Source organism: Leopardus geoffroyi, chromosome C3 (genome assembly GCF_018350155.1).
Source record: "Leopardus geoffroyi isolate Oge1 chromosome C3, O.geoffroyi_Oge1_pat1.0, whole genome shotgun sequence".
NCBI classification, from domain to species: Eukaryota; Metazoa; Chordata; class Mammalia; order Carnivora; family Felidae; genus Leopardus; species Leopardus geoffroyi.
This window is the reverse complement of record NC_059338.1, coordinates 42,172,197-42,194,802: the sequence shown is the minus strand read 5'-3', so window position 1 is coordinate 42,194,802 and position 22,606 is coordinate 42,172,197. Positions and strand designations below refer to the sequence as shown.

General features: G+C 37.3%; 1 protein-coding gene across 1 annotated transcript in view; it reads right to left on the bottom strand.

Annotated features, from left to right (window-relative positions):
- Positions 1 to 3,633: 3,633 nt before the first annotated feature.
- The window catches only part of XPR1 (xenotropic and polytropic retrovirus receptor 1), a 218,168-nt gene continuing 199,195 nt past the window's right edge, over positions 3,634 to 22,606 (bottom strand). The window contains exons 13-15 of the mRNA XM_045452568.1: positions 18,745 to 18,884; positions 12,714 to 12,935; positions 3,634 to 9,544 (exon numbers count right to left, since the gene is read on the bottom strand). Of these exons, the coding sequence (XP_045308524.1) occupies positions 9,484 to 9,544; positions 12,714 to 12,935; positions 18,745 to 18,884 (423 nt within the window). The 3' untranslated portion in view covers positions 3,634 to 9,483. The remainder of the gene's footprint in view (positions 9,545 to 12,713; positions 12,936 to 18,744; positions 18,885 to 22,606) is intronic.

The following is a 22,606-nucleotide window of genomic DNA, read 5'->3' as shown; positions in this document are numbered from 1 at the left end:
ATGCTTAACCGACTGAGCCACCCAGGTGCCTCCCCCAAGCCCACTTCTACAAGTCCATCCACATACCCCTACCCCGGACCCCTTATCCCTAATTTTCCTGTTTTTCCTCATCAGTTAGCCAAGCCATTTGCCACTATATATTCTAACCTTGGGGCACTTCTCTTTTCTACACCAAGTGGATGACCAAGTGCAATATTCAAAGCTCTGAGCATTGGGAGGATTTTCTCTCATTCTTGTCTTTCAATGCTACCCCTGTGTGAGCCTGTAGTACAGCTGCTATCCAATTTCAGCTTTCACACATGGACTTGACCCAGCCATGAAGCAACTTGGGTTTTTCCCTCCTTTCAGTCAGTCTTACAGGATCCCTCATACTGCTATAGATGTGCCCTGAAAGAGGAACTCTTGGGCAATCATGGTAGATGACAGGGAGTCTGAATTACCTGCTAGCACAGCCTGCTTGTGCCCTCTCATCCTGCTCGTGCTCAATCCTGGAGGTACCACTTCCACTTCCACTTTATGATGGATCGTCCCTGGGTCTCACCGGGTCTTATAGGGTGCTGTATTTGATGGGCAGTTTTAGGGACAAAATTAGTTGTTGACTCTTTCTACTAGGCCCCCTAGCACGTTTGGAGTTGTTTTCCAAAGGCATACAATTCTTCACTACAGATGGCATGGCCTTGCTGGGAGCCTTGGGAACTTGCATTGTGATTCTCTCATTGGAGCTTGTCACAAACTCCACATGATGTCTTTCCTCACTCTAATCCCATGAGGTCTGTCAGATCATATGGCCCAAGGAGTGGGATTACCTGCATGGTAGCATGGGCTGGTTGCAGAGGCCTTTTCTGCTCTGGGACTCAAAGTTGGCTGCCTTCTATGTCACAAGGTGCCGTGAATCAAAACGGTATCTCTAGGTATTGAATATGCTGACTCAAGAACTTGAAGAGGCTTACCAGGCATGTTTCCATCTTCATGCTGAGGTACAAGATGTAATAATTTGACTTTTGTTTTACACATGTCCTGGTTACTAGACCTGATTCTTGGACTCCTGAACATGTTACAGCTCCTGAATTATCTCAGGGTTTAGCTCCAACTCTCTGAAACACACATGTCTTATAAAAGGTCTCCAGTGAGCTAGCCACCTCTTGCCCATCTGACCCTGTCAATATAATATTACTGATGTAATAGATAAATGTGACGTTCCGTGGGTGTCCAGATGGTACCAATATGTTTGAACTTAATATGGCCTTGGAGTAAAACTGTAATGTATATTACTTCCATGGAAATGGGAATTCTTTCTGATCTTTTGTTCTGATTGAAAGAGAAAAGAATACCGTCATCAAATCAATGGCTGTATACTATATACTTGAGGTGATATTGATCTGGTCTAATGCAGGCACTGGCCTGCAATTGGGGTTATTATATCTGAGATTGTGATAGTCTAGTGGCCCTTCCTATTCCATCTGGTTCTTTCAGAGACCAGACTAGTCAAAATAATAAGGATTGAGAGGAATTGTGAATAGAATATGGCAATAAATCTCTATTCTCCACTCCCCACAATATGACTTTACATTTTTATATGTCTGGGGTGGAAGGTTAATTTAAGACACTTCCACTTGGCCTTTCCCAGTATGATAGCTGTTATTTTGCCAACCAAGTATGCAAAGTGGGGGTTGGGCCAACTGCAAAATAGGTCATTCCAGTTATATATTGGCAGACTGACCATGGATGCTGTGGATCTCTATAAACTGGACATTGGTCAGGACTACATTTATTATCTGGCCACTATCATCAGACCCACTGTAACATGGGAGCCATGATGATTCAGGTCTTGGGCCATCAATAACAACTCAGGCCCTATGTCCAACTGTCATCAAATGTCTATTTCCTTTTCCCTAATGCACAGTTACCAATCATTATTGTGTGTACTTGCCATGATATTGCAGTATTTTTCCTCCTATGGACCCAGCCACCTCTTCTGTCAGCAGTTGTGGGTCTGAAAACTGGCTCAGGTTCAGAAATCGGGCAAGGGATTGTGAACTTTTACTGGGGCAACTGCCCTCAGCTTTGTAGTTGTCCATTGTTTATTTCTTCTGCTAGTATAAGCTGAGTAGTACAAGCTGGGTGACTGCCCACCCATACTGTTTCTAGGGACACTGTTCTAGTAATCATTCTCTTAACTTTCTATGGTTCTGACCCTGTCGGCTGCCACTCTGACCTTGCCAGTGATGACAGTAATTGTGACTTCCTGGCTTTGGATGGTTTTGTGCTGCCATCTGGCTCTAATGTTTCAGAGTCTTATCATCCCCACTGCTATCAAACAACATTGCTCTGTGGTGGTACCTTCACAGAAGAGTCAACTCTGAATTTTTAGTGATGCTAGTGCACCTCTGAACAGCGTACCCCTTAGGACCTTTGTCCATGGTCTGTCCTCTTGGGCTTCCAGCCATAGTGTATCCAGAGCACCCCCTTTCCTGAGCTTTTAGCCCCACCTTCACTGTCTGCAAGGCAATTCTGGAATTTTAATTCCGCTCAATAACACGGGCCGTCACTTTTTCCATGTTTCTAGGAGCCATGCTAGTAGCAAGTTGGCACCAACTCCTGGAATCTTTGCTAGGGAGTTAAATTCTGTATCTTGGGGAGCACTTCCAATTTAAAAACTCTTCTCTATTCAATCTTATATTCTGGCTCCTCTCTTCAAGCAGCCTCGGGATCTCCTCCAACTCCTATCAATATCTGTAGACTGTCTTATGGCTCCTTTAGTGTATAGTCCCTATCCTCTCTTAGCTGGCCCAGCATGTCTCCAGCTGAGTTACGAGAATCCTCAGGGGTGCATGTGCTGTCTTGCACAAGAGAAGCCTCTTTACTGTCTCCCATCATGGAGAGGGGATGGGGTGTGCTAGTAAGGATTATGGGTTAATATGTCTATAGACTCAGACTTTTCCTAAGGGGTTGTGGAATCAAAATCTTTGCAGGGGTGGGGGGAGGGATCCAACTAGATGTTGCATCTGATGTGCCCCATTTTCCCAGTGAGGACACTGACCTTGCATAACAGACCTGCCTTGGTTGTGTAACTGTCTGAAATTCTGTTACTCTATTAAGTTCTGGCTTGGTCTTCATTTTCTCTTCCTTTCTCTTTGTCTTCCACTGTACGAAATGAACTTTGTATGCAACTAAGGCCCTCTGTTTCCACATTTGGCTTTCAATTGTCTGGTACTTGCCCTCAGCTGTTTATTATCCTTCTGTAGGCATCAATGACACTTAGAAAAGCCATCCAATCTCATCGCCCTACAGCTACTGTCTCCTCTCTACTTGGATATGTAGTGGTAACAGGAGTCCAGCTCTCCAAAATACAACATATCATTTCACCTAATACTTGAGATTCTGTGTATATTAAAAAAAGACCTGTTGCATCAATCCAATAGATGCCTAATATTACCTAAAGAAAAAAGGCCATTTAAGATTATTTTTTAATTTAGTAAGAGTTAAAAATTTTTTCACCCTTGAAGTCTGTTTGCCCTAAACCCTCCTACAAGTTAGTCCAAGTTAGAAGAATCATGTTCAGGAATCCAAGAAACCCAGAGAGAAAAACACAATCACACAAGCCATTCACCAATGACAAAGGAGTCAGCAAACTGTTGGAAAACAGAGCTTGTAATAATGAAAAAAGGACAGAGTTTGTAACCAATCACTTATTTTCTTTTAAAAACACAAAACCACATTAACTTTTTGCTTTATACAACCATCTAGAAACTATAAAACAGTACCACATTGTGCATTTAACCTACTTATCAAGAAGGGAACTCCACACGTCGTAAGAATTCTACCCATATAAGAAAAAGGAGACAGCTAATAGCATAGTCACAGATACAACATGAGTCCAAGCAAGCATCAATTCTTTGACGTCACCTTTTCCATTTACCAGAGTGGAGAGAGTAAGAAAGAAAGCAAGGGAGAAAAAAGAGGGAAAGAAGCACCCACAGAGAACTAATCACATTCCAGTTACTTTTGACAACTATAGCTCAGGGTTTCATAGATAGTATCATTTGACCAACACAATGTGGTAGGGGGTGAAGGAAACATGACTAGAGGGAGAGGGTTTGAAAAGACAGATACATTTTACACCCTATTCCCCTCCTAAATAGTCTTGATACAAGCTTCTGTGCTAATCCAGAATATAGCAAGAAATTAATCTTAACAATGTGATAAAGCTTGAATTCTGCTTTTTTTTGCAAATGTGAGTGGCTCACAATTTTACTTTACAGTTCAAAAGAATAACAATGTCATGACCAATTACAGGATTCTTTCAGGATTCCTTACAATCTTTCTCCCTATTCCCACCATGCTGGTGTTGCCACAGGACAATCAGGGACATTTGGGTAGGAACTTCAGGAAGTTTTGGTAGTGAGATGGAATCCTTGCTTTTTCTTAGAAGTCCACACCTTTCTGGTACTAAGTCTCCCCTCTGATTTGCGGTTGTACAGAGGAAAGGGCATAGAACTAAGGTAATATGGTGGAAGTTTAGTCAAGTAACTGGTTTGAGGGTAAACAAGATGAGACTGTAATTAGCAGACACACTAAATCCAAGGCAAACAATTGGTTATTTGATTGTCCTCCTTAGGTTGATGGCACCATAAAAAACTGAAGGTGGCTCTGATATACTAATAAAATAAACCAAAGGTCTGCCACAAGGAAACATACTTTAGATGAAAATTAGTATAATGTTTCTCTTCACTTCAGGGGAAACTCTCATCTTGTCCCTCTCACTTCCTCTTCCACCATAAGTATGCAAATATATTCTGGAAGATTCTTAAGGGGCAACTCAGCTATCAGAGTTTTGCCAACTTACGTAAGAAAGGCCATTATGAACTGTACCAATCAGCAGGCTCATCTCCAATCCCAGGCAAACCTCTCATCACTTAAATTAAGCTCTTCCCAATCTAATGAGATTATTTTACTTTTTCATGTTTGGTGAGTAGATGTGGTTTAATGCCAGTTAAATTATTGGTTTGTAGCACTGACCATTACAAATGTCTTATGCTCTAATATAATCAATTCTATCCCACATTATCACTGTGCTCTGACACTGTATATATAGATTGAAAATATAAGGCAGAAAGTTAGCTTTTAAGATTTACTACCAAGATGGACACCTGAAATGCAGAAATGTGTTAAGTAATTTATAAAATCTCATTTTAACTCTAACTCTCCTAATCATCATAATCAAGAAATAAAATTTAGATGCATCATAAAATGAACTAAGCTGGTAAATTTGATTCTTCTTCACCATTTTCTCAAGTTCTACCATAATTTGTATTGTCTTAACCTAGTGACTACAGATCTTATATGTAATGATGCTGGCTTTTTTATTAGGTTTGAGAAAACTGTGACGATTTTGTAGTTGAAAAGGCCATAGATTGAACTTTTTTTTTTTTGAATCTGAGAAGCAATCTTAATTTAAAAAATTTAAATATGCTATATAGCAAGTAGTACTTATTTTCTAAGACAGGCAACTTTCATGCAAATTAAGGAGAATCATAATCTGAAATCTGTTTATCAAACAAAGTGTAATCACTTCAGAGAATAATAAGTTTTTGAATAAAATAATGCCATGGATATGGTTATTTTCTCAATTATTTTCCTTAGACTAATAAGTTTTCAGTTATTGCTTAGAAAATTGCATTTGGGCATAAAGAACCATTTCTTGAATAATGCAAAATAATGAAAAATGATGGGAAAATAAAGGCAGGTCTCTACCAGCAACATAACCACTGAGAGGAGAAACAGCAAGGCATCACCAATGCACTGAGCTCACACACTTTCCTAACTGTCCTGCTTCTTGCTGCCAGGATCCAACATCTTCCTGCTCCTCTCTGCTATCTCCACAATTATTTTATTTTTCTTCAACTAAATGTCTGTTAATCTGATGCCTGTACAACTCAGTGATGTCACTTTTTTTTATTCTTAACTTGTTTTACTTCACTTGTTAAGAAAGGATGAACTGCTTTCTCATTATCATGAATGTACTTTGACCAAACCATGGTGAAAGGATACCATATATCCACAACTTACTTCTGGTAAAATCTGTTAAAATCTTAAAACTCTCATGTTGAAAATTTGGGGGAGTTATGGATCCTAGGGACTAGGTCCTTCTTTAAGGGTCCATATAGGTTACTGATGAGGTGTCAGGCATTCTCTCACATCATTGCTTCTGAATCTGAAGTTAAGCAGCTTTCTTAAGAAAAATGAGATACTAGGAAAGTAAGTTGTTTATGGGTTTTCAACTTCTTTCCAAATTTAAAAATTACCATCATAACCCAATTAACAATGACTTAATTTTTGATCATTTTATTGTCTCTCTGTATGGCATGAAACCATCAACTATTCATTCCATTCTAATGGCATAGGCAGGCTTAAGTATAGGTGCATACTTGTGAGTAGAAAATAAGCCATTTTTTCTGGGTCTTCCAATTTCTTTACACATGTCAACGAACTTTATTCTTTTATTTATACTTCCTTTTCATTCCTTTGGGGAGTATTTAAACTGATGACATAAATTGATTCTCAAATAAAATAAAACTAGAATTTCCAAACCTAAAATCAGATAAAGTTTTACCTTTGGTTAGATTGCTGCTCCTTTAAAATGACCCTGTGATATTAATTTCCTAAGAGTTCTAAGAGTTTCAGTGTACAGACGCCTCCAATAAAATATTAGGTAGGACACAGCATTGGCAACTGCTAGGGCATATAAAATTTAGAAGAGAAAAATGTACATTGCCTTTTTTTTCAAAGAAAAAAATTTAAATGTATATTCTGTCTCCCAAACTCTTACTCTTGATGAGGAATAGCCCTCTTTTCTCTTTACAGCTTTAGGAGGAAAATGAAGCTGTGTGTTTCAATACTTATTTGAGCATCTGTCATGGTAAGCTGAAAGTTACAGAAATCTTATCATTCTTGAATAGACTACGCTTATAGGACAAACATATCAGAGAAGGAATTCTAACATTGTATTATCTATGAAAAAATAATACTGATTAGGGCCTAGGATCGTAACAGTTGAAAAAAGACCAAATTGGCCATAGGATATACTGAAACAAAAACACTGGGGAGTTCAAATACCAAAAGTCAACTGTAAGACTTCATGTGTGTCATTATATAGTTTTACTAATAATAGAAAATGAAGTTGACAATTCAAATTGCTCTGGATACACATTAATTAGTACCACCAGTTTTATTTGTACAAGAAATGACTGGTCCACTGGACTTATCTAACTCAGTAATAATTACTGTTATTTCTCGACAGACCAGTGATATTTCCCCCATAGTTTTAAAGTACAAAAACAAAATAGAAAAAAAAAAATCCCAAGTATAAATAATGCAACCTTTAATCTATTTTGGGTGACTAAATTGTTACCACTGATTATGATGATTCAATTTATTTAAACTAAAAAAAAAAAAAAAAGAGAGAGGTAATTAAACTATTCTGCTTCAGTTTTTGGGCCAACAAACATTGCTTGGCAAAACATAAAAAAACAACAAAAGCCAAAAATTTGTATGATTTTTCAGAAAAAAATCTCAATTTGGAAAGGGAAAAAATTTGGAAGTTTATCAGAATAAAACTGGAATAAACTCCTTTGGAAACGAACTATTTGTCAGTTAACAAATAGTGGATGGAATTTTGGCAGTAACAGTTGACTTGAATATAACCTACTGGATCACAACAGGTATGAGTGAAGACCTACAATACATGGCAGAAGGGCAGATGACAAAAGGGGCTTATTAATGGGTAACACCCACGTGTTTAAGACTAAGGAAGTGATAACAGCTCGTTTGTCTCTCGTCTAAACGACAAAAGTAATTTACTTTCACGAATCCACTGATGTTGATGCTGGAATCTTCAACTGGATCTAGGGGGATGGGAGGATTAAAACACACTTCACTTTTTCCTGGAATTTATATTAATTTTGATAGATAACAAAATGCTCAATTTAGTGCCAACCACATTCAAGAAAGTAAAATCCTTTAAGGTTGGGGCTTATTTGGATGATTTAGGAAAACAGGAAAGAAATTAGACAAGAAAGTAAAAATGGGCATTGTGCACAAACCATGAGAGTCTGAAATGTCTAAGAAATGTATTTTTTGTTTATGACCCAAGTTTAGACCCCCAAAATCTTAAAAGCAGGCTTTCTCTCACAGGAGGGCATGAAATACAATATTTATCCTTTAAAACTGCTGGGAGAAATGGCTGCCAAGGTCTGTTTTATTAATGTAATGTGAAAGAGGAAGGATTATTTGTTCTTTGCTCTCAAATATACGGTTTCCCCAAGACAGACTTTCAATTTGATCAAATTTTGGCTAAAGTAGTGAGTCCAGATGAAAAAATATCCAACAAAAGTGTAGGCAGTCTCTGAAATAGCTTTATCTTCTAACTCAGAGTTAGGAAAGGTTTCAATTACCCTAAATGCTGAAGCTTAATAAGGCATAACTTCAGTTGTTATGGTTGGAGTATGGGCAAATATATTCCACATCTGTTCCTTAAACAAAAAAGTATCAGACCTCTTAAAAAATTTCAACCAGTTGTGTGGAAGTATATAGATGCTTTGTTAGGAGAGACATGCGCAGGATTCTAAAGCAGCAGCAACTTAAAAACTCAGTAATAAAACTTTGGCTTAAAATTAAAAAAAAAGAAAAAGAAAGAAAGAAAAATCAAAGTCAAAGTGGTGCAAGTTATCTCATGAAAGAGGTATTGTGGACTAAACCCTCAAATGCGGTCCAACATTAGTTTCCCCTGTCTTCTTTCACTGTTACCACCTTCATTGCACAGGAGTTATATCATTCTTTTATGGTTAAGTTTCATAAATAATGAGAAAACTATATGCAACAAATACATCATATTTCCCACCCACCCAGCAACCCTCCCCAAAATAAGAAAAGTTACATCAAATTAAAAAGTAGCTTCGTGAATGAAGGTACTGCTCTAAGTTGCACTTTCCCTGCAAGTGCAGCCAGTGCTTTTGCGCTGGGTATGAAGGAAAGGAAAAAATTCTCCACATAAACGGACAAAAAAGTTAAAAACCAACGTCCGGTTTCAACCAGTCAAAACCGGGCCAAGCGGAAGCCGAGGTATCTCGGTACCGTCCCATCAGAGGGTCCTTGCAATGCCTGTTCTTCATCCTGATAGGTATCTGTGTCCTTGTGATTGTAAACAATCCATAAGATACTATGTTTTTGTTCCTTAAAATGTCCTCTGATTGGCAAAATGAAGTAAATATTTGTTTTAAAAATAGAAAATGAAAATTAAACCAGAAGAAAAGAAAAGAAACACAGTGAGCTTGTTTGGAGTCCATAGGATCCGATCTGGAAGAGCTCGGAAAATGTGTTATGTGTCTTCTCCTGTTTTCGGCTGGAAAGGTACTAGAGGTTGCGTTGGTCGAAGAAAGAATTGTAGAGTAGGAAAACCAAAGATGTTAAACTAGACCAGAGGCTTCAAGTGTTAGCTTCATCATCTGTGTCTTCTATCAATACCTTAGTGTCACGAGCCTTGGATCTAGGGGGAAAAAAAGCACATAGTCCATTATTAAAATACAAACGTGTCATGGTATTGGATACATTTCCAATCTTACCACCATTAAAAACACATTGTAGGGGCGCCTGGGTGGCTCACTAGGTTAAGTGTCCGACTTCAGTTCAGGTCACAGTCTCACAGTTCATGAGTTCGAGCCCCACATTGGGCTCTATGCTGACAGCTCCGAGCCTGGAGCCTGCTTCAGATTCTGTGTCTCCTTTCTCTATCTCTCCCCTGCCTGCTCTCTCTGCTCTTTCTCAAAAAATAAACAAACATTAAAAAAATACATTGTAAAAGGGCATTATATACTGCACCAGATGGACTATTCTTGGAGTTTCATATTCAATTTCAGGTATTATTGGAAAAACATTAATAGACTGCAACCAGAGGAAGGTAAAAAGAAAAATGGCAGGTCATGTGCAACAGAGAGAGAAATTATCCAAAATGAGAAGATCTGAGTTGATCAGCCATAAAAAAATAATGAAATCTTACCATTTGCAACAACATGGATGGACCTAGAGGGTATGATGCTAAGTGAAATAAATCAGAGAAAGACAAATACCATATGATTTCACTCACATATGGAATTTAAGAAACAAAACAAGTGAACAATGTAAAAAAAAAAAAAAAAATAGAACACAAACAAAAAAACCAGACTCTTACATATAGAGAACAAACTGCTGATTGCCAGAGAGGAGGTGGGTGGAAGGAGGGGTGAGATAGATAAAGGGGATTAAGAGTACACTTATTGTGATGAGTGCTGAGTAATGCATGGAAATGTTGAATCACTATATTGTACACCTGAAACTAATATAACACTGTATGTTTATACTTGAATAAAAATAAAAGGAAAAGACCTGAGTTTGAGTATTGACTCTGTATGATGTAACTTTTGGAGTGTTAATTTTCATCTCTGTAAAGCAGGAATAATAATACCTATTTATATAATAGTACTTTTACCTCATGGAGATAGTGTCAATATCAAGTGAGAAAATGGATGAAATGAACATCAGCAAAGTATTAAACAAATTATGATGAGGTTGATAGAAATACTGCCATTTGAGGTACACATGAAACAAGGTGAGTAAGCCAGCAAAAGAGAAGACCTAAGGAGAGGCATGACATTTGTCTCCAAAAAGTTGACTAAGTATAATGTAGAAGAGGGAGGAAGTTAGGTTAGAAAGTTATGTTAGAACTGGCATCAACTGGTTGAAGTTACAGTGAAGCATATTTCAGCCCAACATAAGCTATTAGCCACAATAACCATCCAATAATAAAATCAGGTGCCCCATCTATATAAACTTCATTATCATTGACAACTGTCAATCAGCATATGATGATCATCTCATCAGGATGCATTAGAAGAGATTCTTCTACTAGATGAAAAGTGGGATAAGATAATGTTAAGATACTTTTAAATTCATAAGTCCTATGAGGTACAAGTGGTACTTTGTGAAGTGGGTATTATTACTCCCACTTGACAGAGGTGGAAAACTGATGTTCAAAAAGGTAAAGAGTGTGCTAAAGGTTGCGTGAGTCACAAAGTCTGTACTCAAATTCAGAATTTATTTTAGATTCTCTGCTCTCTCCATTGCACATAACCTGTTCCATTGTTTTTTAAGTTTTGATTTATTTTAGGGAGAGCGAGAGAGCATAAGTGGGAGGAGGGACACAGGGGGAGACAGAATCCTAAGCCAGCTCCACAGTCAGTGAGGAACCTGATCTCAAGAACCATGAGATCATAACCTGAACTGAAAACAAGAGTGGATGCTTAACCGAGTGTGCCACCCAAGTGCCCCTCTGTTCCACTGTTTTAAACGTCTTCTTCTGGTTGCAATCTAATATCTCAGTGTTTTTCCACTTAACACCTGAAACTGAACGTAATAATCTAGTGCCAAAAAGCTTCCTGGTTTCTGAAGCAGAAATAACATATGTTTAGACTGCCCTCTGCTGGTGACTAATAAGGATCAGCCATCCACATTTAGTAGCTCAATGAGACAACTGCCTAGTCCTCCAGTTCTTTTCAGCACTTAGCCTGCTGACCCCACCTACCAACTCCTAGTGCCCCTCCTCCTGCTTCAAACTCTACTTCCTCACTATAATGCTTTGTTTTGATGTTCTTCCCACTCACCTCCCTGGCCATTCCTTTCCCAGTCCTTTACTTCTTTTTTCTCTTGCCCGTGTTTCCTCAGGCTTAGCTTCCTGTTTTCTGCCCTTCTTTTCTGTACTTTGTCTTCTTCAGAGAACTTCCAAATTCTATTTGAAGCCTGAGCAATTTGTACTCTGCCCCCTTCTACCTATGGGTTACTATTACCACCTCCTATTTTTTTTTTTTTTTTTTTACTTCCTCTAAAACATCTCCTTCTATTATTTTTAGTCCTACTGTAAAGCATTCTAACCCAAGTCCTCAATGTCTGATATGTAAGAATACTGCAGTGGCCTTCTAGTTGGTATTCTGGCCTTTAGTGTCCCCTTTCCCAACATATTTTGAACAGTGTCATTAAAACTCATGAAAATACTACTTTCCTGTCATTCTTTCATGAAAAAAATTCTCTGACTCCTTCCTGCCTATAGGATCAAGCTTGTTTTTTCCAGCCTTTTACAATTATACTTCATCTATTCGGCTAAATTTTCTTACTCTAGTTCTAGTCACATGGCTTTTCTCTCTGCCCCTCATTTCTACCCTTATGTCTTCATCCTGTGTCTCTGGCCTAGTCAAGCACCTCTTATGCTTTAGAAAACTGCTCATGCTCAACGTCGTTCCCATCCACTGTGAAATCTCTAGATTCCAAATGCAGCCACAATATATTCTACATTATTGTTCCTTTTAGGATCATACAAAGTTAATGACTTATAAAAATACTGCTGTGGGTATTTAGTAAGAAAATAAACACAATGGCTTATATTTATATAAGCTATTCATATATAAGAGCTCTTTCTGTGAGGAAACTGGTCTAAATCCCATCATAACCACTCTATAAGCAGGGGCCATATTCATTTCAATTTTTTGATGAAAGATAATGTAGAAGAATTAAAATGGTTGAATGCCAGTAAATTCATGTGGTTCAACCTGATACCATCTTAGCTTAATTGTTAACCAGTACTAACACCTGAAGGAAATTCGTTTCAGAAAAGCGGAAGCCATACATACTGTGAAGCGAGGCGAGGCCGGCGCAGGGATATGCTCTGGCTATACTTCCACGGACGGTTTTTCTGGCGGTTTCGTACCCCATCATCCTGGTCCATCATCTGTTCTAGGAGTGTCTGGTCATCTGCATTCAGAGGAGCCACAGAAATGTCCCGCACGGCACGGAATTCACCACAGTTATTCAGATGTTCATTCTCCAGGCGGAAGAAGTTCCACACAAATCGCCTTAGCAAAATAGGGTAGGTAGGTAAATTACTTATAAAATTTGAACATACTGTTGTAACCTGTAAACCTCCCAGTGTATCAAGTATCCATTCAAGAAACAAAAACAAGGAATTAAAGGTTAGAATATTAAAACAGGAAAAGATGGTGTGGTGGGGAGGGGAGGGAATAAGAATGGCATAGACAAAAGGAAAATTCCAAGGGGAAAATACAGCAGCTGGATGGCTATGTGTCTGCAGTTCAAGGCAGAGTCTAGGGCTGGAGACTGCATAAAGACAGTTATTTCAAGTCATGGGATTAAGAATAATGTAAGTGGAGGAAAGAAGAGGGCAGAGGATTCAACCCTGGAACACTCCCAACATTTATAACTTGGGAAGAGGAAGAAGAACCAGAAAAGGAGTTAAGAAGGAATAGCCAGGGAGACATAGGAGTTTCGCTTCTGAGAAATGACGTGAAAAAAGTAAAGTAAGGTCAGTACCAAGAACAGACACTGGATTTAGCAAAACAAAGAGGCAGTATGATACAAGAGCATAGATTCTGAAAGACTGTCCAGATTCGAATCATGACTCCATCTGATTTCCTAGGTGTAATGACCTTGGATGAGTTACTTAACCTATGCTTCAGTGTCATGAGTAACGTGGGACAGTAACAGTATCTACCTCATAAGATTGTTCGGAGGAGTCAATAAGTTGATACACATAAAGGGCTCAGAACAGTGCCAGGCACATAATGGGCAATACATGTTTGCTGCTATTGTTATTATTACTGTTATTATTAACACAAGATTATTAACACAAGCAATTTAGTTTGAGTATTGGGAAAAAAGACGAGTTGAATTAAAGGGAGAATGGGGGAGGAGTGTGAGAGCGGAGACAGCAAGTACAGACATCTTTTGAAGAGTTTTGTTGTAAAGGAGACAGAAATGGGCATGAATTGGAGGAGGAAAGTAGTAGATTCAAAGGAGGCTCCTTGCTTTTGTTTTAAATGGGTGATAGAACATCTGATTCTATTATTAAGCAGATAATTTTAAAGGAAAAATGAAATAAGAACCTCAAAAAGGAATTTTTTTTTATCTAGAAAAAAACATTTTTTTTCAATTTATAAAGCAGCATCATTAAGTGGAAGAGAAAGAAGTGGGAAGGGAGTAGGTCTTGTAGTGATGGAGAGTTTCAGGTCCTAGACCTAGAGATTTGGGAAAGTGAAGAAGGGGGTTGACACATGGTTTGGAGAAAGTACTGACAGCAGCAAGACCAGTTTCCAGACGCTGTCTTCTTTTATGAGACCACCCTGATAGATGTGCCCATCCTGACTCAGAGGAACGCTATACACGTCTGAAAATATCTTTATTTCATTTTCACTTGTGAAACGTATTTCCAGTGGATAAAGAGTTCTAGGTAGGCAATTGTTTTCTTTCAGCACATTGAAAATATCATTTTATACTTTCTTTTTTTAAGTAGGCTCCATGACCAGCATGGAGCCCAATGTGGGGCTTTTACTTATGACCCTGGGATCAAGACCCGAGCTGAGCTCAAGAGTCAGATGCTTAACTGAGCCACCCAGGGGCCTCTGAAAATATCATTTTAACGACTTCTGATTTTCATTGTTACTTTTGAGAAGTCAGCTGTTAAACTGCCACTTCTTTGACGATAATCCTTTTTTTTGGAGCTGCTTTTTAAAAAAAATAAGCATTTTAATTCAAGTATACTATAGATATACAAAAGTGTGCAAATTGTTAAGTGTGCAACCTGGTTATTATAAAGTGATCACACTGTACAATTACCACTCAGAAATAAAAAAATATAACATTATCACACCCCCAAAGCTGCCTTTATGGTGCCCTCCTATGTTCTAGAGAGTTTACTGATTTACCTTTCTTATTGATTTAGCTTTCTTATTCATTCACTCATTCATTTATTTCTAATGTTTACTTATTTTTGAGAGAGAGACAGGGGGCAGAGAGAGAGAGAGAGAGAGAGAGAGAGAGAGAGCACCCAAGTGGGCTCTGTTGCTGACAGGGGAGAGCCCAATGGCAGGGCTTGAACTCACAAACTGTGAGATCACGACCTGAGTCAAAGTCAGATGCTTAATCTGACTGAGACACCCAGGTGCCCCATACCTTTCATATTTAGTTCTGCAATGGAATAGATTTTGTATACACTATGCGGTGAGAGTCAAGATTCATTTTCCCCCCATATGGATAGCCAGCTCAGTTGATTCAATATTACTTACTAAAGAACCTCTTTTTCTCCACTATTATTTAGTCACTTTTGTCATAAATCAGGTAATGTCGATGTATGTGTGGAACTGTTTCTGGACTCCCTATTCTGTTCCAGTGGACTATTTGCCTATTCTGTCACTAACACTAGACACTGTTTTAATTACAGTGGCTACATAGGAAGTCTTGATATTTGAGAGTATAAGTCCTATAACTTTTTTCTTTTCAGCATAGTCTTGGCTACTCTTTTTTTTTTTTTTTTAATGTTTATTCATTTTTGAGAGACAGAGAGACAGAACATGAGCAGGGGAGGGGCAGAGAGGAGGGAAAAACAGAATCTGAAGCAGGCTCCAGGCTCTGAGTTGTCAGCAGAGAGCCTGGCGTGGGGCTCGAACTCATGAACCACGAGATCATGACCTGAGCTGAGGTTGGATGCTCAACCGAGTCACCCAAGTGCCCCTAGTCTAGGCTATTCTTGATCCTTACTGTTTCCATGTAAATTATAGAACTGGCTTGTCAATTTTCATACACATAATCATTCATTAAATTTATTCCTAGGTATTTGATATATTCTGATGCAACTCACAGTGGTATGTTTGTTAAAATTTCATTTTCTAGTTGCTTGGGACTGTTTGTTAGAACATTACATTTTTATTTATATTAACCTTATATTCAGGGACATAGCTATGCTTATTTTAAAGCTTTTGTGTAAATTCTTTTGAATTTTCTGCATATGCAATCATGTCATGGGTGAGTAATTAGTTTTATTTTTTCCTTTCTAATTCTTACACTGTCTCCCCAATGCACTACCTACATTTTCAGTATGATGTTAAAAACAAGTAACAACAGGCATAATAATCTCATTCCTGATCTCAAGGGAGAGCTTACAGTGTTTTCCCATTAACTATGACCTTATTTATGTTTTTTGTAGATAATCTTTAAATTATTTATGAACAAGTATTGACTTTTCTCAGTATTGTTTTCTACATATCTGAAGATTTTTCTCCCTTTATTCTGTTAATGTGGTGAGTTAACACAGATTAATTTTTAAATGTTAGTGATTTTTGAATATTAAATCTCACATTCCTAGAATGAAACTAACTTGCGATGTACTATGCTATGATGTACTACACTTTTTATATACTGTTGGATTCACTAGCTAATATTTTCTTCAGGAGTTTTGCATTTCTTTACAAGAGACAGACTGGTCTTCCTTGGAATGTCCTCCTAGGTTTAGAGATCAAAGCCATGCTGGTTGGACAAAATGGAACTGGGAAGTGATCCTTTTATTGCCTCTTTTCTCTGGAAGAGTTTTGTGTAAAACTGGTAATATTTCCTCATATTTCTGGAGGAATTCCTTGGGCCTACCATTTTCCTCATGAGAAGTTTAATATGAATATAATTTCTTTAACAGATATAAGCCTATCAGATTTTCTATTTTATTGGTTTTGATAAACAGTGCTTCTCAAGGAGTGTGTCCATTCCATGTCAATTTTTAAGGTTTATTTATTATTTTTGAGAGAGACAGAGGGAGACACAGAATCTGAAGCAGGCTCCACGTTCTGAGCTGTTGGCACAGAGCCTGACATGGGACTCAAACTCACGAACTGAGAGATCATGACCTGAGCCAAAGTTGGACGCCTAACCGACTGAGCCACCCAGGTACCCCTCCATGTAAATTTTTTAACTTACTGGCATAAAATATATCTTGAGGATTTTTGTTATTTGTAATTTGTGCGTTCTTTCCTTTTTTGCTTAATCATTCATGTTTAGGGGTGCCTGGGTAGCTCAGTCGGTTGAGTGTCCGACTCTTGGTTTTGGCTCAGGTCATGACTTCATAGTTTGTGGGATCAAGCCCCACTTTGGGCTCTGTGCTGACAGTGTGGACCCTGCTTGGGATTCTATCTCTCCCTCTTTCTCTGCCCCTACCCTGCTGGCACTCTCTCTCTCTCAAAATAAAAATAAACATTAATAAAAAAGTCATGTTTAGACATTTATCAATTTTATTCGTCTTTTTAAAGAACTAACTTTGGCTTGTTAATTTTCTCGACTTTGTTTTCTATTCCATTAATTTCTGTTCTTTATGTTTCCTTCCTTCTACTTTCACTTGGGTTTGATTTGCTGTTTTAAAATCTTCTTGAAGCCAAAGCATAAGAGACTCTTAAAAACTGAGAACAAACTGAGGGTTGATGGGGGGTGGGAGGGAGGGGAGGGTGGGTGATGGGTATTGAGGAGGGCACCTTTTGGGATGAGCACTGGGTGTTGTATGGAAACCAATTTGACATTAAATTTCATTAAAAAAAAAAAATCTTCTTGAAGTTGTATATTTTTCCAATGTGTACACTTAAAGCTATACATTGCCTTCTAAGCATGGCTTTAGCTGCATTTTCTTCTGTCACATTATCAGTTTCATTATGTTTAAAATATTTTAAAATTTCCATTACAATTTCAACTTTGACCCCTGGGTTATTTAGACATGTATTGCTTGATTTCTAAACATTTGGAAATTTTCAGTTATCTTTTTGTGACTTCAGTCCTCTGAAATTTGTTGAAACTTACTTTACGGCCTAGCATGCGGTTAATTTTGGTAAATGTTGTACATGCAAATAAAAGAATGTGTATTTAGTAGTTGAATGCAGTGCTCCATATATGTCAATTAGGTCAAGTTGGTTAATTAAACTATTACTGAGAAAAGTATGTTAGAATCTTCCCCTAAAATTGTAAATTCACCTACTTCTATTTTTTACCAATGTCAGCTTTTTTTTTTTTTTTTAAAACATATTTTTAGGCTATGTTATTAGGTGCATACAAATTTGAACTTGTTATCACAACTGAATCTCAAAATTGCTAGGTTTGGCAAATATACTTAGTGCAAAATTAGCTTTAGTGCTTTGCTTACCTTTAGAGTATCTGCTTTTACTTAGATTTTGGGCTATCTTGTTAGATTACTGATGTTTTTAGGAAGGTTTAAAAAAACAATTCCTCTGGAATTTTTATTGTTTCCAGTGAGAAGGCTGCCTCCTGAATAACCCAGAATGCCAAATTGCAAATAATGATTCTCAAAAGATTTTTATTTTAATTTCTAAGACTTTTTTTTTTTTTTTTTAAGAGAGAAAGAGAGAGAGAGAGAGAGAGAGAGAGAGAGATAGGAAGTGGGGGAGAGGGACAGAGGGTTAGAGAGAGGGAATTTTAGACAGGCTTCATGCTCAGTGTGGAGCCAGACATGGGGCTCAATCCCACGACCCTGGGATCATGACCTGAGCCAAAATCAAGAGTCAGATACTCAACCAACTGAGCCAGGCAGGCACCCCTGTTTTGAGACTTTCTACCTCCCAATTTCCACTCATGAACCTTCCAATGGAGCCCAATTCTAAAAAAGCTTAAAAGCCATCATTAGTAATTATTTTAACTTTCCAAGAATTAATCTTTTAGATCTTCAAGTAGGATTTCCCAACTCTGAGGCTAATGAGAAGTTTGAGAAAAGTTAGAAAATTTAAATCTTTCAAGTATATGTTTTAATGAATTCTAATTTGTCAGTACTGGGTTTTTTTTTTTAGGGGAAAAAACTTTGATAGACTTTTTGGTAAGTTTGCTTACCGGAAAACCTCAAGAGGAGCAAAGACAGTAGCAATGATGTCCCCAGAATGAGGCAACAATGTCATGGAGGTAATTGAGATTTGGATAGTCCAAGCAAAGCGCAGAATCACATCCTCTATGATGGCACAGTAGTAATAGGCCTGAGGAACAATAAGCAAATTGAGTACACTTACCATTATGTTTCTCACAAATGAGCATACCTGTCACAGCACCAAGACTCACACATGTCCCATCAACAAGCACAGATTAAAGAGGAAAAATGATTTTATTTTTATTTTACTGTTTTAGAAGATCTCACCAATTTAATTTTTCTCATAAATAGTACAATATTCAAAATGAAATTTTACTGCATTTCATTAACCACTTAACAAATATATTTTATTCTCATATTGTATACCATGCTCTCTTTTAGACCCTAGAAATATAAGCCAGATGAGATCCTTGATCTGACTGAGATTATAAAGTGTACATCATATACTAATAATGACTCAATAGCAAAAAGATTAGCAGATTCATTAACTGTCATTTGTACTTTTATTCTCAAATTGCTTCACTCTGCATTTGAAGGAAGTTTTTTGCCTTGTTTTTTGACATCATTAAATAAAATGAAACTTGGATATCATACACATGGTTGAATTTAAGGAATGTTCTATTTTTACACGAGAAAGACAGCATTCAATAATTTTTTTCAAGTGCTAGTACCTAGTATCTAGGCATCCAATTTTAGCTATACAAAAGTTTTAAGTACACAAACTGCCAATAGACCAGAACTATAATTCATGGATTTACTCATTCTTAATCTCTGGATAATCAGCTCTTTAAATATATGCATTTAAAAACTGGAAACCAGAACTGCTCTATATTACACCATAGCATTCATTTTTTAAAAAAATTAACACAGGAATACTAGTCATGTTAGAAGGCTATTAAAAAAAAAAAAAAAAAAAGCAGTCCCCTTGCCATCTTCTCCTCTCATTCTCTACAGACAATTTCAAAATTTGTAGCTATCTGTCCGAGGATTTATCCTCCATATTTCTAAATAATGTGTATATATTGCTATATCCTGGTTAATCAATTGTAGATGTTATCCACTGCTTATTATCATAAATCTTATGAAGATTTAAACATATTTACATTTCTCTCTGTTCCTTTCCCCATCCACCAATGTAGCAATAATGCAGTTTTTTGATAAATTCACATCCAGTGAATTCATTATTAGGCCTCAATAAAGAGCTACAATTTCATGTTACTTTAAGAGCCCATCTTAAACTGATCTACAGTTGACTATGTGGGGGCTCATGTTACCAAAAACATGGAAGTCTTTTGGGAGGAATAACTTAACATGAGGTCATGAGACAAAGAAAAGTTTTAATATGGAGATAACAAAGATACTTTCTGGACCTGGATGTGGTGCTCACTAATATGCACTGTTAATTCCTAGGAACTGATTTCAAGATTCATATAACTGTGTTCTTAAGTTTTAAATGAAGCTACACTGGACTCCACCAAAAGTTTCTTTTCCCTTTTCAAGGAGAATGAATCTTATTCCAATATTTGTCTTTTTAAAATTGAAAGGAATGTGGTGATCCAGCAGAACATTTTTCTTATAAATTTGCAAATTATAATGGAGGAAAACATATAATTTATTTTCTAGGGTCATGAAAATATGCAGTAAGGAAACTGATTGAAAAACTCTATTCACTAATTTTATTACATAGAAGCAAGTAAGTTAGAACTATTTAAAAGGAGGCATGGATTAACATTTATATAAAGATACAAACAGTTCATCTAAGCAATCAGCATAAGAAGTAAATGTATCATATGGCTCAGTAAGACAAGAACACGAGGAGCAATAAGGCATATGCATCTGGTGAGCACAAAAGTGCCATCATTAACCTGAGCTCATGTCTGCTCTCTGACTTGACCTTATTAACATTACTGATTTCTTTTCTTCCTTCCTTCCTTTTTTTTTTTTTTTTTTGAAGATTTTTTTTTTTTTTTTTTAAGTAATCTCTGCACCCAACATGGGGCTCGAACCTATAACACCAAGATCAAGAATCACATGCCCCACCAACTGAGCCAGCCAGGTGTCCCCTGATTTTTTCTTCAAACGAGATTTACAAAGATATGTCTAGTACCTAGGCCATATATTCCAAATTTGCACATTGGAATTATTGCTATAGCTTATATAAAAAAGATCAGTGTTAATGAATATCCTCCTTTCTGTCTTCATTTGCTTATGTGAAGTTACCCTACTCATTCTTTGTACCCACTCTCCTACCATCCATCTTCAGTCGTCACATGTGAAAACAGCCTTCCCTACTCACCAACTGAATATTACATTTTTACACACTTTTCAAAGTACAGTTTTGAGGTAGTGATGACATTTTGACATAGTATGAAGTATTAGTGACCCAATCTATACATCCCTCCCTCCCACCCCATCAAAGAATTTTAGAACTGGGAAAGGATCAAGAGATAATCTAATAGAAGAGAATACACTGTAGTATAGTTGCCTAAAGTTACGTAGCTAGTTAGTGAGAGACCTGGGATCAGAATTCACTTACCAGGATTTCTAGTTCCCTGTTTAATTTCTTTCAGTATTTGAGTAAAGATACTCTTGGTCTTTTGACTTTTTAATTCAGGTCCTCCTACCCAAATACAGATAAAATCCTAAAATAATTCCTAAGGAATTATCCATATATTTTCAGACTACATTGGCACTCCACATTAACAAAAACCAGCTGAAGTAAATGAAAAGAGCAGTCTTCTTGATGCACTGAAGGAGTCAGGCACTTCCTTTCCTTTGTGCTTTCAAAGCCTTGCTCATTCAGTCAAGTATTTATTCACTGACTCCACAAATATTAAGTCTACTATATGCCAGGAACTATGTTGGGCAGTGAGGGATAGGAATACCTAAGTAGATAATTATAATACAATGTGATAATTGCTGTAACAGAAGTTTGTAGAGGGTAAAATGGGATTAGGACAAATGGCTAAATATGCTTGGAAAAATAGTCTTTTTAGAGACAGTAACACTTAAGCTGACTTTTTAAAAGGAGGAACAGGAGAAGATGTGGAGAAAAAGAAACTCTTGTGCACTGTTGGTGGCAATGCAATTGGTGCAACCACTGAGGAAAACAGTATGGAGAAAAAGAAACAGAAATACTATATGATTCAGTAATTCCATTACTGGGTATTTACCCAAAGAAAACAAAAACACTAATACAAAAAGATATCTGTATTCCTTAGTTTTACTGAAGAATTATTTACAACAGCCAAGATATGGAAGCAACCCAAGTATCCATTGGTGATGAATGGATAAAGATGTATACACACACACACACACACACACACACTGGACAATTTATTCCTCAGCTATAAAAAAGATGAGATACTGTCATTTACAACAATATGGATGGACCTGAAGGTACTATGCTAAGTGAAATAAGTCAGAAGAGCAAGACAAATACCATATGATTTCACTTATGGGGACTCTAAAAAACAAATTAACAAACAAAAAGCATAAACAGACCCATAAACACACAGAACAAACTTATAGTTGCCAAAGCGGTGGGAGGTAAAGGAATGGACAAAATGGGTGAAGGGGAGTGGAAGGATACAGGCTTCCAGATAGGGAGTAAATAGGTCACTAGGATGAAAGGTACAGCATAGGGGATACAGTCAACAGTATTATAACAGTGCTACACGGTGAAGGATGGTAGCTACACTTGTGAGCATAGCAGAACATACAGAGTTGTTGAATCACTGTGTTGTACACATGAAACTAATGTAACACTCTGTCGATAACTTCACTTAAAAATAAATAAAATGAAAAAGGAGGAGCAAGAGTTTGCAAGGC